The 14,452-nt window shown below is 49.8% G+C and overlaps 1 protein-coding gene across 1 annotated transcript; it reads left to right on the top strand.

Annotated features, from left to right (window-relative positions):
* The first annotated feature begins 5,938 nt into the window (after positions 1–5,938).
* On the top strand, positions 5,939–13,025 carry Klk5 (kallikrein related peptidase 5). The gene is made up of 5 exons (XM_036193441.1): positions 5,939–6,052; positions 8,290–8,551; positions 9,032–9,288; positions 9,451–9,584; positions 12,570–13,025. The coding sequence occupies exons 1-5, from the start codon at positions 5,980–5,982 to the stop codon at positions 12,723–12,725; spliced, it is 882 nt and encodes a 293-aa protein (XP_036049334.1). The 5' UTR covers positions 5,939–5,979; the 3' UTR covers positions 12,726–13,025.
* Positions 13,026–14,452: the final 1,427 nt, after the last annotated feature.

Here is a 14,452-nt window from a genome sequence, read left to right as displayed (position 1 = left end):
ATCCGTATACCATATCAGATCAGAGTGGGCTAGAGGCTGGTCTGTTAGGTCCTTTTGCACCCCGGTCTCTTTGGCTAGGATGGCCTCGCAGTTATGGACTAGTTTATTTTTACCCTCCTCCAGGGAGATTGGGAGGCCGGATTTAAAAGGGACGGGGGCCCAAATGTGATTCGGTCTCGGTCTAGTAGCATTTTGTCTGGTAATAGGTGGCCCAGGCATTGCTCAGCCATCGTTTGGGCGGCTGGCGAACAATGCTCTCTAGCGCATGGGGAGCAGTGATGGTCAGGTGCTGCCCCAGAGTCAATTTGTCCGCGTCTCTCACCAAAGTAGCCACTGCTGTCATTGCCCGGAGGCAAGTGGGCCACCCTCTAGCCACTGGGTCGAGTCGTTTGGATAAGTAGGCGACGGGCCTTTTTCAGGGTCCGAGAGCTTGCGCTAGTACACCAACCGCCACCCCCTTTTTCTCGTGAAGGTACAGGGTGAAGGGCTTACTCATATCAGGAAGGGCGAGGGCAGGTGCCGACAGGAGTGTCTTTTTCAGCATCTCGAACACTGTCTGGTGTTTCTCTTGCCAGACAAAGGGTTTTTTTTTCCCGAGCCGGAACTGTTGTGGGTTTTAAGGTGACCACAATGGGTGGCTGTTCTACTGCCAGTCCAGGTTCCCCCCATCTCTGCCCAAGGCTCCGGGAACCTGTGGGTCCATTCTTTATTTCCCAGTCCTGTGGGGACCATAGTCAGTTGGGCCGCGGGGATGGTGGTCCCATATAGCCGATATTCCTCTGTTGCTGGGAGTTCTTTCCCCAAGTTGACTGTTCTCTGAGTGGTCCAGGGTCTCTCTCTATTCCCGTTGGCCCCTTGGACTAGAGACTTGCGGGAAGATAGTGGCCCGAGTGGTTGTTGTATGGCTGAAAAGACTGCCCCCATATCTACTTCAAAGTCGACTGGGGTCCCCTCCACTTCAAAGGTTACCCGGAGCTCGGGGAGGGGTTCCGAACCCTGACTTTCTCAGTCCTCAAGGGCCAAGACTGACCGGCCTCGTCTTTTTTGTTTTTGTTTTTGTTTTGCTTTGTTTTGTTTTATTTTGACTAAATCTCTCAAACTCAGTCCCTGCAAACCATCTAATCTCTGTAACTTGCGTCTTATGTCTGCAGCTGACTGTCCTATAAAGGCCATCGCTACCGCCCCCTTCTGTTCTTCAGACTGTGGATCAAAAGGCATATACCTCCTGTATGTTTCCATGAGCCTTTCAAGGAAGGCAGAGGGGGTTTCATCAGGTCCTTGGAGAACCTCACCTACCTTAGCCATTAGTGGGCCTTCTGGCCGCCGCACGGAGACCCGCCATTAGAGTCTGGCGATAGAGGGACAGATGCTCCCTACCTTCTGGGGTATTTGGGTCCCAGGTTGGTCGTCTCAGTGGGAAGCGCTCATCAATCAGGGTGGGGAGTTGAGTCGGTCACCCATCTGGCCCGGGGACTAGTTTCCTGGCTTCCAGGAGAATGTGCTCTCTCTCTTCTGTAGTGAAGAGGATCCCCAGGAGCTGCTGGCAATCGTCCCAAGTAGGTTGGTGGGAATACATGATGGAATCTAAGAGACATGTTAATCTGGAGGGGTCCTCAGAAAATGGAGGGTTATTATTTTTCCAGTTATACAAGTCAGAGGAGGAAAAGGGCCAGTATTGGAGAGTGGACATGTCACCCCCGGCCCCATCATCGACCATTCCCCCAATGGGGCGCAAAGGCAGTGTGATAGCCAGGGGTGTCTCATCCGGGGGCCTTGCTCTCCTCTGGTGAGTTCCCTGTGCTGGACCCCACGGGGAGACCAAGACAGACTCGGGCCCAGTCTCTGCCGGTGGTCGTGGTTCTGGCCGATAGGGAGGCGGCCGCAGCGGTGGCGGGAAGTCTAAGGCAAATGAAATGAGGTCATTCTGAGATTCAGGTACGGGGGTTGGGGGGGGGGGGTGGGGGGTGGTGGTGAGGAGGGGATGGAGTCGGTAATGGAGTCGATTGGGAAGGTTTGGTCACGAGAATTGGAGCAGAAGTTAATGAAGGCACTATAGGAGCAGACAGGAAGGGTCAGACCCACTTAGGAGGGTCAGTCACCAGATCTTCCCATACCCAAATGTAGGCCTGCTGGTCTGGGTGTCCATGCGAACCTGGAATGAAAATCTTTTGTTTGACTGCCCTGATTATATTAAGATCAAAAGTACCATCTACTGGCCACCCGACTCCGAAGGTGGGCCATTCAGACGAACAGAAAGTCTGCCATTTTTTCTTTCTCACCCGAACCGCCAGGTTCAACGCGCGGTCCATCACTGCCGACCAATGAGAGAGGGTTAGGGTCAAAGGGGTGGAGGCAGACTTGGCGGCCAACTGTCCCATTCCGAACAAGTATAAACAGACACAGAAGGACACAAAAATCAAGACACAACACACAAACAAGACAAGCCGGCAAAATGGTAGGGAAAATGAAGCCAAAAAAAATTGTCTATTGGCCCGGGCCGTCTGAAAAATCTCCTAGACAAAAGGGAACCAGACGGGGCCCCTGTCTCAGGGTCCCTACACTCCAGAGCGTCCTCCAGAGCTGCAGCCTGTGGGTTCAGGACACGTCTGTCCCCCACCGTCCAAGGGTCCTCACGGGCCTCTTGAACAGCTGCTTCCCCGCCGACTCACCACCATCCTTACCAATCTCGGTGGGACCTCCAAAATGTTAGGGTTGGTGTTCAAAACAGAGAGCTCCACTCCGATATCGGGTCACAAATGAAGCTTTACTTTAACACGAGCTCATGGGACACCAGCGCAAGGCGTAGCTGGTGACCCCGAGTTTGAGGCTCACAGGCCTTTTATGAGGCAGTTCTACCAGGGCAGGGGAGTGGGGTCACCCCGAGTACAGACACCTGGACGCCAGATGTCTCCACGGTCTTTCTCAGAGTCTGGGTAGGTAAACGAATTCCAAGCTTATCTAGCAAGGGGTTATTTGGCAAGCATTCTTCTCAAGCGATTTATCTTGCAAACGCAACCGCAGGGGTCATCCTGCAAGCATCCTGTTAGCATAGCATGATGGGCTAACTTTTCTGGTATGGGGCGTGGGGCCAGAGTGCAGTATTTTCCACTGAATCTGCAATTAGCAGAGCTAGTGGGGGTGGGCTTTGTTTCCCTTACAATGGCCCTTTCAAGTTGATATCCCTGGGAAGCCTGCTCTTTTGGGGATGGGTGGGGTGAACTGGGAGGAGCAGAGGGAGAGGAAGCTGCAGTTGGAATGTATTGTATGAGAGAAAAATAAATAAAAATTTCAAAAACAAAGAAGACATTGGGAGGGAGATGTGGGGGGATCTGGGAGGAGATGAAGGGCGTAGTAAGGATGAGTACGATCAAAATGCACTGGACACATGAATGAAATTCTCAATAAATTTAAAATATTTTTTTTTAAAGATCTCTCTAGGGGCTGGAGAGATGGTTCAGCAGTTGAGAGCACTGGCTGCTCTTCCAGAGGACCCAGGTTCAATTCCCAGCACCCACAGAATGGCTCAAAACTGTCTGTAACTCCAGTTCCAGGAAATGGGGGTTTCTTCTTCTGGCTTCCATGGGCACCTACATGCTGCATATACAGACAAGCTGGCAAACACTCATACACATTAAAAACAAAACTTTGAAAAGGATTAAGATATTGCTAGAATTAAAGCAACTGAGGTATTATGTAGCTCAGTTGGAAGTTCTTGCCTGTCATTCATGAAGCCCTGGATTTGATCCAAAACACCTCACCAAACAAGCTGTGGAGGTACTTACAACCCTAGTGCTTGGAGGCAGAGGCTGGAGAGTCTGAGAGTCAAGGTCATCAGCTGTGTAGTGAGTACAAGACTACATGGGCTATGTGAAATCTTGTCTCAAAAAAAAAAAAAAAAATGGTGGTTTGTATCTAAATGTGGTGGCTCAAACCTGTAATCCCAGCCCTTGGAAGACTGAGGCTGGAGGATTGCCATGAATTAGGGGTCAGTATGGCCTATGGCATGAGATCTTATCTCGAGAAACAAAACAAACAAGCAAACAGCAGGCTGGTCTCTGAGACCCACGTGGAGGTCAGAGAGAACCGACTCCCTCAGGCAGTCCTCTGACCTCCACTCAAGTGTGTGCATTCATACATACACACACAACCCAAGCTAAACACTTAAAGTGATAAAGTAATAAGTAAACAAAATATAACATAATACAAATTTTAAAAATAAAACTGCAAGCTGAATTTAAAAGACCATATAAGTCAGAAAAAATGCCAAGAGAGAAATGGGTTGCTGATTTTGTAGCTTTAATATATGAAATACAAATTTCCAGAATCACATTTACCCTCAATGTGGGTTTTGTTGTTTGTCGTGTCCCCCCCTCCCCTCCCCCCCCATGCAATAAAGCTCACCCCAGTCTCTAACACCTCTATTGGAATCTGCACACCTTCATGCTTGTCATTTCATGTGAAGCAGGTTTGTGTCTGGCACTAACTAGGCTCATAGATACTAGGCTCATAGATGCTGGGCTCTGGCCTCCCTGTGGAGACAGAGACCTGGAGAAGCGGAGTGAGATCAGGACAGAGAAGATCAGGCCAGAGGAGAAGGCGAGAGAGGCTGCCAGATGGCCAGGATCAGACAGGAGGGTGAGGCCCTGCTTGCCATCACTGTCCCATTTCCCAAAGCACTAGGCACCACCCACCTCTGGTCCTGGCTCTTGGCCTCTTTTTCCTTTAACAGGTTGCCCTGCCCAGCTGTGTCATCCATGTCCAGCTGTGCCAGCTGGACCAGGGCACCTGGTGGGGGCAGCCTGCTTCCCTGCGTCCTGCTGACCCTTGGCCTGGGACCCAGTGTGGGGGGTGGGCATGGGCACCGGGTTTCAACTGGAGACGGCCTTGTCTTTCCTGCCCAAATGACAGGGAGAAGGATACAGTGACAGAAAGAAACAGGGAATCAATATTCAGAGAGAGAGAGAGAGATGAGAGGCAGAGAGACAGAGAGACAGAGAGAGCTAGAAAAGACAGACAGACAGGGAAAGAGAACCACAGAGAGAGAGACATAAAGAGAAAAGGGGAGACAGTACAGAGACCAAGAGAATCAGTGACAGAGAGAGACCAGGATGCAGAGGAGGTAGAGACAGAAACCGGGACAGAGAGACGGGGAAAGACAGGCCGACAGACTCATTGTCAATGATGACAGACTCTGAAAGGTCCCGTGAGGACCAACAGCTAGATCACAAAGCAGAATTTTAGAAACAGACAAGATGGAAGAAGTGATAGAAAGGAGGCAGAGACAGAATGGACGAGTGGATGGGACACAGGGGAAGAATTAGAAATCCTTGATCCAGAAGAGCACCTCTGGGCTGGTGAGAAGCCAGGTGAGGAGGGCCTGGCCTACCCTGAGGACCCTCCCCATCCTTGGGGCCAGGGAGGGAGTGAGTGGTACTAGGCACGGGTGGGGGTGTTCTGGGGGTGGAGGGAGGGGAGACAGGAAGAGTGAGTGCTAGGGCCCAGACTGACAGGAGCCTCACTGCCAGGGAATGTGCCCCGGGGACCAGTGGGTGGTTATATCACCAGGTGCCAGAGCAGAGGAGGAGGTGCTGGGAAGCTCAGGCCAGCTTGAGAAGTCTGCAGCTATATTGGGAGCCAGACCCCACCATCCACTGCCCAGGGGACCAGGGACAGTGGCAGGTGAGGCCTGGGGAGGGACCTCAGAAGGTAAGGGGGGAGGGGGGCCCAGGGCTGGCTCTGCCTTATCTTGGGTTCACTCTGCTTCTCCTTGCTATCCACACTCACAGGGACTGGAAGATGCTTGCAGCCCTCCCCTCCATGCTGGTCTGGGTGCTAAGAGTGGGGCTGTCCCCCCCCCCCCCCGTGTATATCTCTTCTAGGAAAGCTGGGAAGAGCAGGTGGGCCAAGACTCCCAGAACCATCTAGGCCTCTGCAGAACCACCTAGCCCCGGCCTCTATTGCTTACCAGGTGCGGCAATCATGGCGAGGGCAGGACATCCATGGAAGTGGTTGATGGCTACCCTGATTGCAACCCTGGTTCTGGGGGCCTCAGGTAACCAGAATCCCTAAGTGTGGGGGGGACTGCCTCAGTGGACCACTGGGTGCATCTCTGGGACCAGGTGAATGTGTGTTTGTGTCTGGGTGGTTACACAATTGAATGTGGGCCCCATGGCTGCACATGTACTAAGGTGGAGGGAATGGCTTTTTATTTTATTTTATTTTGTTTTGTTTTGTTTTGTTTTATTTTTGAGGCAGAGTCTCACTGTGTAGCCCAGGCTGGTCTAGAACTCACTATCTAGACCAGGCTGGTCTTGAACTTGTGGCCAGTCCTCTTATACCTGCCTCTTGGGGGCTTGGATTGCAGTTGTGTGCCTTCATGTGTTTTTGCTCTTGTTAGTTTGTTTCGGTTTTTTATTTAATTTTATTTGTATGAATTTTGCCCAAAGCATGCCTGATGTCCAAGGAGACCAGAATAGGCTTCAGATCTCCTGGAACTAGAGTTTCAGGTGGTTGTGAGCCGTCGTGTGGATACTAGGAATCATACCCAGGTCCACTGCAAGAGTAGCCAGTGCTCGTAACTGCTGAGCCTTCTTTCCAGATCCCTTATTTTCAGTTTTTGAGACATAATCTCACTTTGTAGCCTAGGCTAGCCTAGAACCTGCTCTATAGCCCATGCTCTCCTGGAACTCACTCTGCAGCTCTGTCTGGCTTTGAACTCTGGTCAATCCTCCTGCTTCCCAAGTTCTGGGATTACAGGTGTGAGCAGCTGTGACTGGCTTGTGACTGGCCTCCTCCCCTGTCAAGTGACTGTGCGTGGCAGATGCTACAGTGGAGACTTTGTGTACAGCTGGGTGTCTGTGCACAGCGGATCATGTCTGGCGCTGCAACTGTATGAGTGCACATTCTAGGCTGGTGTGGATGCTGCTGTGCATTGGCCCGTGTGCCTCCTCTGCATGCCAGTTTGGAATGCAGTGCAGCGCTGCTCACCACTGTGAAAATATACGACCCTTGTGTTTGCAGATAGCCCCTTCCGCAGGTGAGGCTGTGTCTGTGACAGTATTTGTGATCCCATGACAGGTGGGAATTTACATTTGGGGAACTGTGAGAGCAGCTTGATGTGTGCTCAGGTAGCTCCATCTAGGGTTCCTGACCCCATCTCGAGGAACTAAGTGAGAAGTCACTGTAGAAGGTAGCTACTGGATGATTCTCTTGCACTGTGCCTAGCTGGGAATCAATATAAATGTCCTTTAAGTGTGACATGTCAGCATGTGCAGAAGTGTGTATGTATTCCCATCCACATATACATGCCTGTTACTCAGACACTGGTCATGTGTATGAGCTCCTGAGGGATGACCACCTGACCCTCATGGGAGCAGGCACATTTGGACATACTACACATGTTCCTTAGAATGTGACTATTGGTGCATAGAGCACTGAGGCCTCCCTTCTCTGGGTCATTAGCAGGAACATGACCAGTGACTGGCATGTGAGGGGTGGAGGGTGACAGAATGCATACAGGTCTTCCAGAGTCTCCTTTTCCTGTCCTCCTCCCCAAACTCCATCCAAGAGCTCTGACTCCACCCACTGTCCTCAACCAAGTCCGGAGTTTTCACCCCTTTTCACTAGGCTCCACCTTGCCATAGGTGGCTCCAAGTTCAGCTCCACCTCCCCTTCCAAAGTCAGGGTCCTTTGTGGGACTGATCACCAAACCTCAAGCCTGCTCTGCCCTTAAGGGCTCTTGTGCCCCAGGGTACCCTCAGGGTACCCTCCTGCTCCCTGGATATCACCAACCGAGCTCCAAGCAATGTCAGGAATCCTTGAGGCTCACAGAGTCCTGGGAGCCCGCTGGAGCTGGGTATCTGTCCTAAACCCCAGCTCCCTAGCTGAGCTGAGATTCCGCTTGTTCTACAAGCTCCTTCCCTGCAGCCTTGGCCCTGCCCACACAGCTCTGAACCGCCCCTGCAGAGAGGGCCACACCAGGCTGACCTGGCCCCACCTCTACCGTCTTGGTCCTACTTAGCCCTGACCCCACCTTGCAGTCCTAGCCTTACCCCTACAGCTCTGTTGTCTACACTCTAGGACTCAGTCCTTCAGCCCTCACCCAGTCCCTATAATCCCCGGCCTCACCTCCACAGTCCTGGTTTCAATTTCTTATCTTAGAGCCTAGGGCGTCAGGTGAGACAGTTGGTTGGTTCCAGTTCCCGACTCTAAGAGTACCCTGCACCTAGGCCCCTTCCTCGAGTCCAAGTCCCACCCCAAGCCCATTCTCCACCCACTCTCTATTCCCAGAGCCTGTTCTCGCTGATGATGTTTCCTCTTGTGACAACTCTGGTAACCGGCCCTCTGGGACTAACAGAGACCTCAGCAAGGAGTCCCAGTCAGGGGAGGACACCGGGTCGGACAGCAGCTCTCGCATTGTGAACGGGTCAGATTGCGAAAAGGATGCGGAGCCATGGCAGGGTGCTCTGCTGCTGGGACCCAACAAGCTGTACTGTGGGGCGGTGCTGATCAACCCACAGTGGCTTCTCACAGCAGCGCACTGCAGAAAGCCGTGAGTACAGCTGGAGAGGAGGGGATGAGAGAGAGCTGGAGGCAGGAGGCAGGAGAGGAGAGATCTGGGGAGGGGACCGGCGAGGAAGGAAGGAGGATTGTATAAGTTCATGGATGGAAAGATGGAAGAAAGAAGATGAGTAGGAGGAAGGATGGGTGGGCGTGTGGGTGAATGGACGGACGGGCTGACCGACGGATGGGAGCTGTGATAGGGATGCAGGTGCACACAGGACCGAGACTAATAGAGTCGGGTATGATGATGGTGTGGAACTGGGTTCAGAATTAAGGCTGGGATAGAGCTGGGTTAAGGACAGGGTTGAGTTGTGGATGACCATGGGAGGGAGGGAGGTTGGGGATGGGATGAAGTTGGATTGAAGATGGATAGCGTTGGGATTGAGGACAGCTTAGAGCAGGCATTGAGATTGCCTTGGACAGGTGCTCAGAGTTGTGGGCCAGCACTGATCATTGCCATGTTCCTCAGAGTGTTCAGAATCCGTCTGGGCCACCATTCCCTGTCACCTGTCTACGAGTCTGGGCAGCAGATGTTCCAGGGAATTAAATCCATCCCCCACCCTGGTTACTCCCACCCTGGCCACTCCAATGACCTCATGCTCATCAAAATGAACAGAAAAATCCGTGACTCTCACTCAGTGAAGCCCATCAAAATTGCTTCTGAATGTCCCGCCCAGGGGACCAGGTGCATGGTGTCTGGCTGGGGGACAACAAGCAGCAGCCACAGTGAGTACACTGGTGTCTCCTAACTCCTGCTCTTCCAGCCAACTCTCGCCACATAGCCCAGGCTATCCCAGAACTGTACATCTTCCTGTCACAGCTTCCCTAGGGTTTGGGTCGCAAGCTTGTATGGCTCTCTCTCACCCTCATGACTCTCTTGTCTGACAGATAACTTCCCCAAAGTCCTCCAGTGCCTGAATGTCACTGTGCTGAGTGAGGAGAGGTGTAAAAACTCCTACCCGGGACAGATAGACAAGACCATGTTCTGTGCTGGTGATGAAGAGGGTAGAGACTCCTGCCAGGTAAGGACTGGGTGTGGCTCCGTTTATCCAGAAAAAAGACTGAGTTCTGTTTACGTTTTGTGATTTATGTGTGTGCACATGTGTCATAGAGTGTGCATGGGTCTCAGAGGACATCACATAGAATTCAGTTCTCTTCTTCCACTATGTGGGTCCCAGGGATTGAAATCAGGCCACTGGGCTTGACGGCTAGCACCGTTACCACTGAGCCACCTCACCAGCCCATCAAGTGCCATACAGATTACCTGGACTTAAGTACCAGGACCCTTATTTTCAAGAGTTTGTGTTCCAGGGCACTGTTCTTTGATGGACACACAGCTTGGGCCTCCACACTCACTTTCCAGTTTTCATACAGGAAAAAATTAAAAATAAAAGGAAGTGGGGCATGACTTGACATCTTAGGGGGGGCTGAGTCAGGAAGAAGGAAAGTCCAAGAGCCAGCCTAGGTACAAAGTAAGTCCAAGGTTGGCTGAGCAGCGTAGTGAGACCCTATCCCAAAATAAAAAGTAAAAATGAAGCTAGGGGTGTGGTTCAGTGGTAAAGTCCTGGCCTAGAATCCCCCAGGGAGCGCCTGTGGGCGTGGTTCAGTGGAGGAGCGCTTGTATAGCCTGCTGCAGCTTTGTGTTCTGTCTCCTGCCTCATGAAACAGTAAATAAATAACTAAGGAAGTGGAGTAAATATTAATAGTATATTGTATTTAATTAGCATATGTGATCTCTATGTTCTCGTGACATTTTTCAGAATTTAGTTACTATTATAACAATTATAAATACACCACTTACACACACACACACACACACACACACACACACACACACATCACACATATCACATAATGACTTTAACCCTAAAAATCCATTTCAGTTTGCTAGACATACTGCAACTACCATATCACAATTCAGGTCTGGAAGGAGAGCTCAAGGCTTTTCCTTGTGGTCACTTAGGCTGTGCCCCCTTTACATAATGGCTGTCATTGTTCTGTCTTCAAGCATGTGATGGATAAATGTCTCATTGTAACAGAATTCATTAGACAGTAGTTATCTAATAAATGCTAATAAAATGTCATAAGGAAAGAAAAGAGGACACTTGTTTTAAGTATTTTAAAAAGAGTGTCTAGGCGAGCCTTCATTGTTGGAAGTACTGAAGAAGCAGAAATAAAACACAGACTCTTTCAGTCAGGGCTACAGAGATTGCTTGGCCATTAAGAGCACTGGTGGTTCTTTCAGATGTCCCAAGTTCTGTTCCCAACAGCCACATCTGTAACTCCAACTCCAGGGGAACTAGCACCTTCTTCTCGGGTACCCCGCACTCACATGCATATACCCACACATAAATTCAGACATACACTTGCAATTTAACACAGTGGTTCTCAACGTGTGAGTTGTGACCCTTTGGGGTCAAAGGACCCTTTCACGGGGGTCACCCAAGACCATCCTGTATATCAGATATTTGCATTACAATTCATAACAGTAGCAAAATTAGAGTTATGAAATAGCAACAAAAATAATGTTATGGTTGGAGATCAGCACAACATGAGGAACTGTATTAAGTGTCCAGAATTAAGAAGGTTGAGAATCAGCGATTTTACATAATAGAAATAAATCTTTTTAAAATGTACAGTAGCAACCTAAAAACCTCCTTTGATCAAGAAACTTCACAAGTCGTGCTATTTCAGAAAGTTCTAAGGGGTCACTAGGAAAGACATGCAAGGACCAGTCATCATGATGCTTGTGAGGAGGACTTCCTTAGACAGGCTGTATATAAGCAGGGATGATAAAACACCCTGGAGCCTGGACTCATACAGGCTAAGGGCACAGCAAAGTCCTGTGCAAAGGCAGCAAGGGACAAATTTGGCTAATTCAAAGAATGGAAAGGAATCACTATTTCTTGGACACAGTTGTGTTGCGGGGAAGCAGTTCATGAGCTGAGGCAGTGACTGGTGGATCCCTGAGGCTTGCTGAATCAGTAAGCTCCAGGCCAATGCAAAACTGTCCCAAAAAAAAAACAAGGACAGCGCCTAAGGTCTTCTGACCTCCACTTGTACATGCACACACATGTGCACACACAAATACACAACAGCAACAGGAGTACTGAAGAACTATAAGCCTGACCCTACTAATAAAAATCACTGTGATGGCTGATTGAGGGCTACCCCTGTTTCAGGTTATTTACAGGCTTCCACTCATTAGCTCAGGCAGCAGCTCTTGTGAGCCTTGGTTTACAGGCTCAGAGAAGTTGACTAACGGACTCTCAGAACTCAGTGCAAAGATTTAAAGAAAAATCACTGAGACACCATCTAGGCCTGGTAGCATAGGACTATCATCCCAATTATTCAGTGGCTGAGGCAGGAGGATCACAAGTTCCAGCCCAACCTGAACCTGTCTCAAAATAAACAACAAAAATAAACAGAGGGAGGAGAAGAAACAAGGAGGGCAGGGGAGAGGAGAGACAGGGAAAGCAGGAAGAAAGGAGAGAGGTAAGGGAGGGAAGCAGAGATATAGATGATAGATGATAGATGATAGATAGACAGACAGACAGACAGATAGATCGATAGATAATTGATAGATAGATGATTGATAGATAGATAGATAGATAGATAGATAGATAGATAGATAGATAGATAGATAGACAGACAGAGAGAGCAGGCAGGCAAATAAGAAGAATTGGGGAGGACAGGAGACAGACTAGAAATCTTATGAGGAGAAAGCAGATGAGGAAGCTGGTATAGAGAGCTGGGGGGATGTTAGGGTGTTGGCTAGAGCCGGGCTGGTGGGCTTTCTACAGTCTGAACGTGAAGTGAAATACTGACAATGTCCTCTCTCTGTTTTTACTACACTGAACCCTGTCTGTCCTCTCCCCCTGGTTTGTACCTGCTTCCTGTGTCCTGGCCCTTTTGCTTCAACACATGGTGCTGGGTGTCTTATTCCTCCTCATTCTACCTCACCACATCCTTGTCCCCTTCTGTGTACCTCCATTCTTCTCCAACAGGGTGATTCTGGGGGACCTGTGGTCTGCAATGGCCAGCTGCAGGGCCTTGTATCCTGGGGTGATTTCCCCTGTGCCCAGCGGAACAGGCCAGGTGTCTACACCAACCTATGTGTGTTCTCTAAGTGGATTGAGGACACCATCAAGTCCAACTCATGAGCCACACCAGGACCCGTGGAGCCAGCCTCACCCCACTGCAGTGAAGAGCACTGTCTCGCTTGAAGGGTGCTGCAGATAGCTACCAGTCTCTCCAGGCCACGCTCCTGGCGTCAAGATCCTCATCCCAAATAGTGGACTGGCTCTTTTTCTACAGCCGGATCCTAGGGACACTTCTGGAAAGACAAGGGTTGGGTTGAAAACCCATCATCCTCAGTGTATCCACCCACAAACCCAGAGTTGAGCCTTTTCTGCAGCCATAAACCAGATGTAGAGCCAGAAATAAAAAGCATGGGAAGAACCCCTTGGTGTTTCTCCTCCTGTGCCTTGAAGCTTGTGGGCAAGTGGCTGTCTTAGATACTTTTCTACTGCAGAAGAAAGAGTTTGTGTGCAGCTTACAGTTCAAAGGGTTAGAGTCCATGACCATTATGGGGAAGAGCACAGCAGCAGGCAGGTAGGGTTGGTGCCTGGAGCAGTAACTGGGAGCTCACATCTTGAGACACAACCACAAGACACAGAGAAAGCTGACCGGGGGTGGCACGGGCATTCAAAACCTCAAAGCCCACATCAGAGACACACTTTCCCCAAAAAGGCCATACTTCCTAATCCTTCCCAAACATTTCTACCAACTGAGGACCAGGCATTCAAATATACAAATCTGTGGGGACCATTCTCAATCAACCACCACTGTAGCACAAATCTTGAAAGTTCTTATTAATAAAAATAAACCCAGAGCCAGATATTGGAGTGAATGCTGGAAGATCAGAGAAACAGAACAAGCCACAGCTACCTCACCTCACCACTTCCTCAGCTGATCCTGTTTCCTCAGACTGGATGCCTCTCAGCTGAACTGTGCTGCTCAAAAGTCTAAAAGCTTAACCAGCTCTAGTTCCTCATTCTCATGGCTTAAATGCCTTTCTGCTTCCTGCCATTACTTCCTGGGATTAAAGGCGTGAGTCACCATGCTTGGCTGTTTCCAGTGTGGCCTTGAACTCACAGAGATCCAGGTGGATCTCTGCCTCTGAAATGCTAGGATTAAAGGCATGTGCTACCAGTGCCTAACCTCTATGTTTAATATTGTGGCTGTTCTGTTCTCTGACCCTAGATAAGTTTATTAGACTGCACAATATTTTGGGGAACACAAATACCACCACACACCACAGTGGCTTCTCCTCTGGGACAATGCATTTGCATGGGGTCCTTTGGTGACTTTACATTTTCTTCACAAATAGTAACTATCTCAGTTACTTTTCTATGTCTGAGCACATGACAAAGGCAACTTAAGGGAGAAAGGGTTCACTCTGGCTCACAGTTCCAGGGTACAGCCTATCATGGTGGGAAAGCAGGAGCAGAAACTTGAGGTGGTTGGTCACACTGCATCGAGTCAGGAAGCAGACAGAGATGAACATCAGTGCTTCAGTGGTTTCCTCCTCTTTAGTCAGACTATGACCCAGTGTATGGGTGGTGCTACCTGCAATCAGGATGGGTCTTCCTACCTCAACTCCCTTGCAGACATTCCCGGGGCTTATCTCCTAGGTGATTCTAGATCTTATCAAGTTAATACTATCAGCTAAGGTGTGTAACAGGAAACTTAGCAGTTCCCCAATGACAACTTTACCCTAATTTCTTGAATATGTGGCTTAGTCCCTAATACATAGTGTTCACCTTGGGATTTTTTTTAACTTCTATAAAAACAGTGTACATTCAATCAAAACCATACCTCAAACGTT

This window comes from Onychomys torridus, chromosome 1 (assembly GCF_903995425.1).
Source record: "Onychomys torridus chromosome 1, mOncTor1.1, whole genome shotgun sequence".
In the NCBI taxonomy this organism is placed as follows: Eukaryota; Metazoa; Chordata; class Mammalia; order Rodentia; family Cricetidae; genus Onychomys; species Onychomys torridus.
This window is presented reverse-complemented; position numbering and strand designations above follow the sequence as displayed.

What these genes read in the sequence shown, in the direction of transcription:
- Klk5 (XM_036193441.1), top strand. Translation starts at nt 5,980, where the DNA reads ATGGCGAGGGCAGGACATCCATGGAAGTGGTTGATGGCTACCCTGATT. An exon ending in GCAGCGCACTGCAGAAAGCC is followed by an intron (nt 8,552 to 9,031) that starts GTGAGTACAGCT and finishes CATGTTCCTCAG; the next exon opens with AGTGTTCAGAATCCGTCTGG. An exon ending in GACAACAAGCAGCAGCCACA is followed by an intron (nt 9,289 to 9,450) that starts GTGAGTACACTG and finishes CTTGTCTGACAG; the next exon opens with ATAACTTCCCCAAAGTCCTC.